The sequence below is a fragment of the Tribolium castaneum genome, chromosome 2, assembly GCF_031307605.1.
Source record: "Tribolium castaneum strain GA2 chromosome 2, icTriCast1.1, whole genome shotgun sequence".
NCBI classification, from domain to species: Eukaryota; Metazoa; Arthropoda; class Insecta; order Coleoptera; family Tenebrionidae; genus Tribolium; species Tribolium castaneum.
Window position 1 is genome coordinate 2,693,042 of NC_087395.1, and position 8,062 is coordinate 2,701,103.

At 29.0% G+C, this 8,062-nt stretch overlaps 1 protein-coding gene across 1 annotated transcript; it reads left to right on the plus strand.

Moving 5' to 3' along the window:
* Window positions 1–2,021: 2,021 nt before the first annotated feature.
* On the plus strand, window positions 2,022–6,664 carry LOC103314951 (uncharacterized). Its single transcript, XM_064355126.1, has 7 exons — window positions 2,022–2,093; window positions 5,114–5,301; window positions 5,352–5,848; window positions 5,898–5,997; window positions 6,048–6,158; window positions 6,207–6,362; window positions 6,416–6,664. The coding sequence occupies exons 1-7, from the start codon at window positions 2,048–2,050 to the stop codon at window positions 6,494–6,496; spliced, it is 1,179 nt and encodes a 392-aa protein (XP_064211196.1). The 5' UTR covers window positions 2,022–2,047; the 3' UTR covers window positions 6,497–6,664.
* The last annotated feature ends 1,398 nt before the right edge of the window (window positions 6,665–8,062 follow it).

Below are 8,062 nucleotides of genomic sequence, written 5' to 3' on the forward strand. Positions count from 1 at the left end.
GTCCTTAATTCAATCTTGTTCCAAAAAAAAATTTTTTTTTAACTAGTTGCTTCTAATTTTATGTTGTTGCATTTTTATACTTCTCCAAAAATAATCCAATGTGTTTTAAAAAAATTTTATCATGAACAATTTTTCTACATTGAACATTCTATTTAAATTAGAGCTAATTCTCCAATTGAAGAATACAATACACAGAACTTTTTCGTAGTAATCTAGGTACACTGTTTCTATCGGAGATGATTTTTTTTTTGCTTATAACTTATAACTTAAGATTTTAAAATCTATAAAATATACGCATAAGTTATTCTTTCATAAGACAAAATTCAGCGTGGGATATTTAACTGGAATAAAATTCATAACTTTGATTTTGGCGATTTTGGTGAAAATTCCAGAAACAGGTAATTTTTTTTCCTTGCCCACTATTTGGTGCATATGTTTTTTTTCTGCTGTCAGAAATGTACAGTCACCTCTAACTTTTTTTTTCAAATGAAAGCTTACTTTGCAAGTAATATAAGGCACTATTTGTTTTTTCAATTCTTTTCAAAGCTTACGTAATAAAAAAATAAAAACAAATTTTCTAAGTTGAACATTATTTAATGCAACAAACCTTTAAAATTAGCACCGTTCCTCTTTTGGGCAATAACATAACGACAGTTGTATGAAGTTCTAACATTTTGCAACATTTCTAGTGTGATTTGCCTAATTTCGACTAAAAATTGGTTTTAATTTTTTTATCGCGTAGGCTTTGAAAATATTCAGAAAACAAATAGTGCGTTGTATTCCTTGCAAAATACCCTTTCACCTGAGGTGACACTTGACATACCGTTACATTTGAAAAAAAAGTCAGAGGTGGCTGTGCATTAAGTTTTTTTATCACTTGGGTGTTGACAATATTTAAAAAAAATAGTGCGTTGTACTGCTTTTGAAATGCTTTTTCACATGAGGTGTCACACGATATACCGTTACAATTGAAAAAAAAATTGGAGGTGGCTGTGCAGTTTTGACAGCAGATAACCAAAAACTATATCCACCAAATGATTGTTTAGAAAAAACAAAAATCGACACGTTTCTGGAAATTTCACAAAAGTGGCCGATATCCAAGTTATGAATTATATTCCAGTTAAAAATCCCACACTGTATGTCATTTACTTTTTGGTAGTTTTTTTTAAATAATGTGTATCATTTTTATCCAACATTGGTGTTAAAGTGCTACTTGATATTGTATTTGAGTAAACCAAAGCACACTCTACAACATCTGCTACAGCAGAAAAATATTCTATTTTGACTTCTTGACATTTTATATTTATTCATTCTTCTTTTTTGTCTATGTCTATGGAAGATTTCCTTTCTTTGCTTCAAAAAAGATAAATCATTTCATCAATCAAATTGACACAATATCGCAAAAAAAATCTTGAAAGTGTTATTTATTATGACTTTATAATTTGATATCTTTTTGTTGATGGTCATGGTGAAAAATGGTTATTCACTACTATATTCTATAGATAGTATAGGAGAAAAGGAAGATTTCATCTTTATGATGCAACAGTTAATTATGACTGTGTTAATAAATTCTGTAAAAATACTAGTCATGGTGAAAAATGCTTAATCATTGTTATTTTTGCCTTGTCATGATTATTATTATTACTGATAATAATGATAACATAGAATGATACGGTCGTTCACCTGAGAATGAATATTTTATTATTCTAAGTTGTTCAGTGATAAATTAAATTTTATTTTTGGCAAAAAACAGGCCGAGGACACGCCACAACATAAAATACTAGTGCAAATCCTACTGACTGTGCCAATTAATTAATTATTGAAATTATTTAACATTTCTTTTTGAAACGTAAAAAAAATCACATAAATTTTTCACCGTGGCTTAAACTGTTGAATATTTAAACAATAATTACATAGCAACATCCATATCCACAACGAAAGTACGCAAGTCTAGCAGCTTTTATAAAATGTGTGATTCCATAACTCCATCATTTTTCTTTTATCAAAGTGTGCAACTGAATCATTTTTTTTAATAACCTATTACCTTATGACTGCTAACATTGTCAGTCCTGAATTATTACAATATCCTCAAGGTATGTTACAGGGTGCTCAAAAACTGGCGCACCAACACAGTGGTATGTTGTTGAAAAGCATGTGTAGATCACGGGAAAAATCTAGAAAAAATTCTTAAATTTACATTTTAAATAATCTGGAGTTACAAATTTATTTTGTTAACTTCTTCAATTGTTTTTAAATTCACAATCAGACTTGGCAGTTTTTTGAATTTAAAAAAATTTAAATTTATAAAAAAATTACAATTTGTAGATGTGTCAACATCGGGAATTATTTCCTAGGAAACCATTTCAAAAATATGTTATTGTTATTGTTGATCAAATTCTATTACGATCACGACTTTTAGACAACGTTGCCACATATCATTTATCGAAAATCCGTTATTTATCAATAACTTTAATACAAAGATTTTTTTTACTATTTTTACCTAAATATGTAACCAGTTCTCTACCACACATCATTGAGTTGGTGTGCCGGTTTTTGAGCACCCCGTATAACTTTATTAATTTTTAACGAAATATTTAAAAAAGTAATTGAAACCTAATAATTTCTTGGCTTCCAAGAATTAAAATCTATTAAAAAAACGAGCAAATAATGACGTACGCTTGTATTTATTATTAAAATAGTGATTGCCACGCAAGTGTATCTAATCCCGTAAAACTCATTTTATGACATCATGACAGCAATTTAAAATTACTATTTACAAACATTTTTTAAATTACTTGAGTACGAGGTTAATGATAATATTCATTAACCAACTCCATGAAAATGAATTTTAAATAACTTGTGTAGCGTAAAAAAAACAACTTCTTTAGTTTGTTATATTTACCACTTAAAACGTGTTTTTTATATTTAATTCAAATTGTGAAACAAGAAATTTAAAATATCAGACATGACCAATTTCAGGAGAAATACATTTATGGAAACTTGAATAATTTGCTAAAATAATTTTATCCACAACCTGTCTATTATTCGGTCATAGTACCACTACCCAAGTAAATTTACCCAGGTTGTTGGTATACTTATAGTTTTTGGCATATGTCAGTTATTTTATCAGTTTATACGATAAAATACTACGATGTCATTCTTTTTTAGACGCTTGTTACTTAACACAGAAACCACAGCAAAATAGAAACTTATAAGCCATAAAATCAACAGAATCAAGTCCAGAATATGGTCCCTCGAGCCGGATTACCCCAAACTCTTGCGCCAGCAAATAATTTTAACTTGTGCATAAGTTATTGTCTTAACAAAGTTTGAAAGTGAATTAATTTATAGGAAAACTTTCATCAACTGTTTACGTCTATTATCAACTATTTTTAAGTAATGACAAATAACCGGTTTTCTTCTTAAAAACGAACAATCAAAAGAAAAATAGAAACTTGTAAGCAATGAAAACAAGTGAACAGAATCATGCCCAGAATATGGTCCCTCGAGTCGGATTACCTCGAACGCTTGTGCTAGCAAATAATTTTAATTTGAGCATATAAGTTATTTATACCGTCCCTAAATTATATGTAAATTACTTTTAGAGACACGTTTTATCGTATTATTCTTTAGTTTAATGTTCTTCAAACTTTTATTAGAAATAATTGTAACTGTTTAGCGTGTCGGGTTTAAATTTGTGTTAGTAAGTTGTTTGAGTTTACGAAACCATTTTCGTATGTTTTGTTATCTTGCCTCGTCCATTTAAATTAGTTACAACCTTCAACCTTTTAGATGATGTTTTATAGTTAGTTTGATTATGGTGTTAATTTCAATTGAATGATTGTCAGTTAAAAATAAACAGCATTTACCTCAAGAACTCCCAAGAAAACAAAAGTCATTTAATTTTAATTCTATAAATTTTTAACCTGTTTTTAACGAAATTTGCCAATCTGTTGATAACGATCTGTTGATAACGATCAAAGAACGGATGCAATGGCCGTATTTTCTCAACAAAATTTTTAAAATAATTACAAATAACCAGTTTTCTTATTAATTCTGTAAAAAAAACAACAGCAAAATAGAAACTTATAAGCAATAAAACCAACTGAACAGAATCGCGTTTAGAATCTGGTCCTTCGAGCCGGATTATATCTCAAACGCTTGTATTTGTTGCAAATAGTTTTAATTTGTTATTTCTATCGTTGGGTCGCCGCAAGTATTGATTAGTAAAACCAAAAGCTACAAGCAGTACTTATTTTAAAAATTTAATTAATGTTATTTTCCCTCATTATTTTATTGGAATGTAATTTGAACAATTATACTTCCATTATCCTTAACTTAGTAATTTGCAAAAATATTTTTCAAAAAAATTATTGAACGTCCTGGAACACTCGAAAAAAAAGGAAATAACACTATTGCGGTGAATTTCTGGCTTGTTGCTACTGAAATTTTGCGGAACAATTTTTTATAACAGAAAATGAATTCTGTTGTTTAGTTGGTTTTAATGCTTTTAATTCTCTATTTTTATATTGTTTGTTAGGTTGTTTTCTTCTCAGGGTTTACAACTTTTTCTGGAATCTTCATTGCTGTCAACTGTCAAATTTCATGACTAGTATAATTTTTCGTCAATGAGGTTCAAAACACGGCCATGAAAATGCTTTATTTTCTTAACAAGATTTGAAAGTGGATTGATTTGTAGGGAAACTTTTATCAACATGTCTTACATATCTATCTTTTACTATTTTTTAAATAATTACAAATAACAAGTTTTCTTCTTAAAAACAAACAAACAAAAGAAAAATAGAAACTTGTAAGCAATGAAAACAAAAGAAACAAAAGAAGTCCAGAATCTGGTCCCTCGAGCCGGATTACGTCGAACACTTGTGTTAGTACATACTTTTAATTTGTGCATAAGATATATTACCGTTTCTAAATAATGTTTGTATTACTTTTTGGAGATTATTATTCCTTAGTTTAATGTTCCTCAAACTTTTATTTAAAATAATTGTATTCTCACAAGAGAAACAAATAAAACTTTAGTATGTACGGCTTTAAACTGAGTTACCGAGCTTTTCGTATGGTTTTCAACTCGCTTCGTTCGTTCACATTTCAGATGATGTTTTGAGGTTACTCCGATTCTGGTGTTGTGACATTTTCCAATACAAACTAATGAAGTTTGTAATATTTGTGATGTTGGTGGCCAACACAGTGCTTATGGTACTTCAAGGATATCATTTTCTCATCAATTTCAACAGCCTTTACTTCATATCGTATTCGCCTTACTGGTTTGGATCATTTTTTGTAATAATTCAAAACACTTATTATTATAAAATACTATTGATAATTTGTAGATCATTCTTTCACTTACATCATGTTTAACTTTACCCACCATTGGACCTGAAGCGCTCCAGTCAATGGACCTGTGGAAAATACAACCAATGAAGCGAATCAAATTTCAAACAGAGTTGATCAGAGCTTACACCACTATTAACACAGTCATTTCATTAATTGCTGGTCTTGCTCACACTTTTCCATCAAAAAATGCAGAAAAAATATGTTATGTGTACAGAATTATTGGGATTTATGTACCAAAGTGGAAAACTGAGCTTTGCTGGATGTATAAAGCGAGCTATATTGTTATGGCACTTGCACTACCAGCAACCTGCAACCAATTAGTGTATGGGGCATCTCATATAAGATTTCAAATCTATATGCTTTTAGACTCGATTAAGAGCAACTTAGTCAAGGAATTTGGCGATGATTTGAAATTATCAAACGACAAGGACTTTCAAGAAGAAATCACAAAAAAGATTATTTTTAGTGATAATCGTTTTTCGATGATACACAAGTACCTAATGAATAATTGACACGATGCAAGAATTGTAATAATGTTCCAGGTCAATTCAAACGGTTAATCGGAGAACAAGTGTTTACATATTGTTGTATGCCATTATGGGAGGAGTACTTGGTATAAGTATCCTCATGTTTTATTTTAAGGTTATTTAAGATATTACAGATAAATTTTTAAAACAGTTATATGATTCCAGTTTTCTGGTACTCTACTAATAAGTGACTACCTTCATGCTGGTACTTTGGCAATAGCAGCAGTTAGTACATTTATGGCAACAATAACATCTGGCCAAACGCTTGAGAATCTTGTATGTCAAAAACTAGTACTAGAGTGACAATAATTGCTTGTACTGTAGACAGAAGAACTTTTAGTTACGTGGTCTTCGATCCCTTGGTATCTCTTAAACAAACGGAATAAACAAATTTATCTCATGGTTATGGTACATTTTGTCAAATCATTGAGTTTTCAATTTACCGAAAATATGGCAATAAATTATAATCTAGGGGCAGCTGTAAGCACTAATCACTACTTGGTTTCAAGTCGTATTAACGTACATTATTGTAGATTGGAAAAATGATATATTCGATGCTATCACTTCTTACACAGATGAGTCACAAGGATACAGATACGCTATACAGACAATGAAGCAATTGGTTTTAAAACACTAATTTCTAGCAACTATTGCAAATCTTGTGACCAAACAAATTGTTTTTACTTTTGTGTATGTTTGTCTTTTTTATACCTACAGCTAGGTGTAAATCACGTAAAGCTTTGTACACCCAGAAATCATCAAGTAATAAAGAACTAATGAAACAGTTGTGTTTTTATTCCATAAAACATTTATTTGTCTTATTTTTGCTTGGAGTAAAACACGTTCAACTAAAGTTAATATAAATCAAGATTTTTTGGGACCATTAAAACAGATACTTTCTTTTTGATGTTTTTTTTTTCGAGATTTCGCTAAAAGAGACCAAAGAAAACATCATGTTAAAGTAAAAAACTCATAGAATTGGTACGAAATTGATGTATCTTATCATTTTTAGGATAAAGACGAAAATTTTACAAGAACTTGTCAACGCACATCTAAATCACGAAATAAGATGAAAGTGATGTTAGTTCCTCTCGAAATTGTTAAATTAAGCTTAAAATTGTAAGTTCAGAGATAAAAGTAAAACAAACAGAATAGTCATCAAATCAAATAAAAAATATTTAATTTTGTCTTTTTTAGATCGAAATAAACTGTAATTTTTGATTTTTTTCAAGAATTTAAACTGTTTTTTTTTCTCAAAAAATTTCGCTAAATTGGGCAATCACGAAATTTAATCGAAACTGATATCAGCTTTCAGTCAAATTAGGACAAATTTTAGAATCGTCGGATAACTTTATCCTGGGGCTAAATTTTGAAAAATACATTGTTGTAACAATTGTAACCATGGTAAGTTAACTAAAAATAACTTATTAGGGATTTATCTAACGATTGTAAAATCCACCCTTAGTGCATTTTTGAAACTGAATCTCAAAAATGGATCTTATCAAAACAAGCCTCAAAATCACAAAAATAAAATGAAACAATGTTATTTTGCCTGCTTTACTCTATTTTGAAAATTTTTGAACTAAATTTCGTTAAGTATAAGCTAAAAAATGACAAAATTTTGTCGCAAAAGGAGTTTTCAATTTACTTTTTTCAATTCTTAACACATTTTAAGTTTTTATGTAACCGAATTGAAAAATCACTAAATTTGGCACCAACTAAAAAATAACATTATTTAATGTTTTTGTTTTATTACCACGTTTTTAATAAAGAAACGTAATTATTTTGCGAAAATAAACCGTAAAATTACCGAAAAATTTATTTAATCTTCAATTTTGTTTATTAATTAGAATGATATAAATATAAAAAAATAAATTGATCTTGCATTCCGTTTAGGAAATTCAGGAATATCACATTTTCACTTTTAACTGCAAACTCAACTTTTTTATGGAAATATGAGTCATTTATCGGGTGTCAAAAGTCGCGGACAAAAAAACTTTAACGCCGAGAAACTAAAAACACAAAAATTAAAAAATATTGCGACTAAAAATCTAAGCGTTTGAAAAACAGAAAAACTGAAAAAAAAATACAAAACTGGAAGACTAAAACACTAATAATAAAAACTAAGTAATGTTTTTTTTTACAAACAAATTATAGAGGTGGTCCACGAGTAATAATGA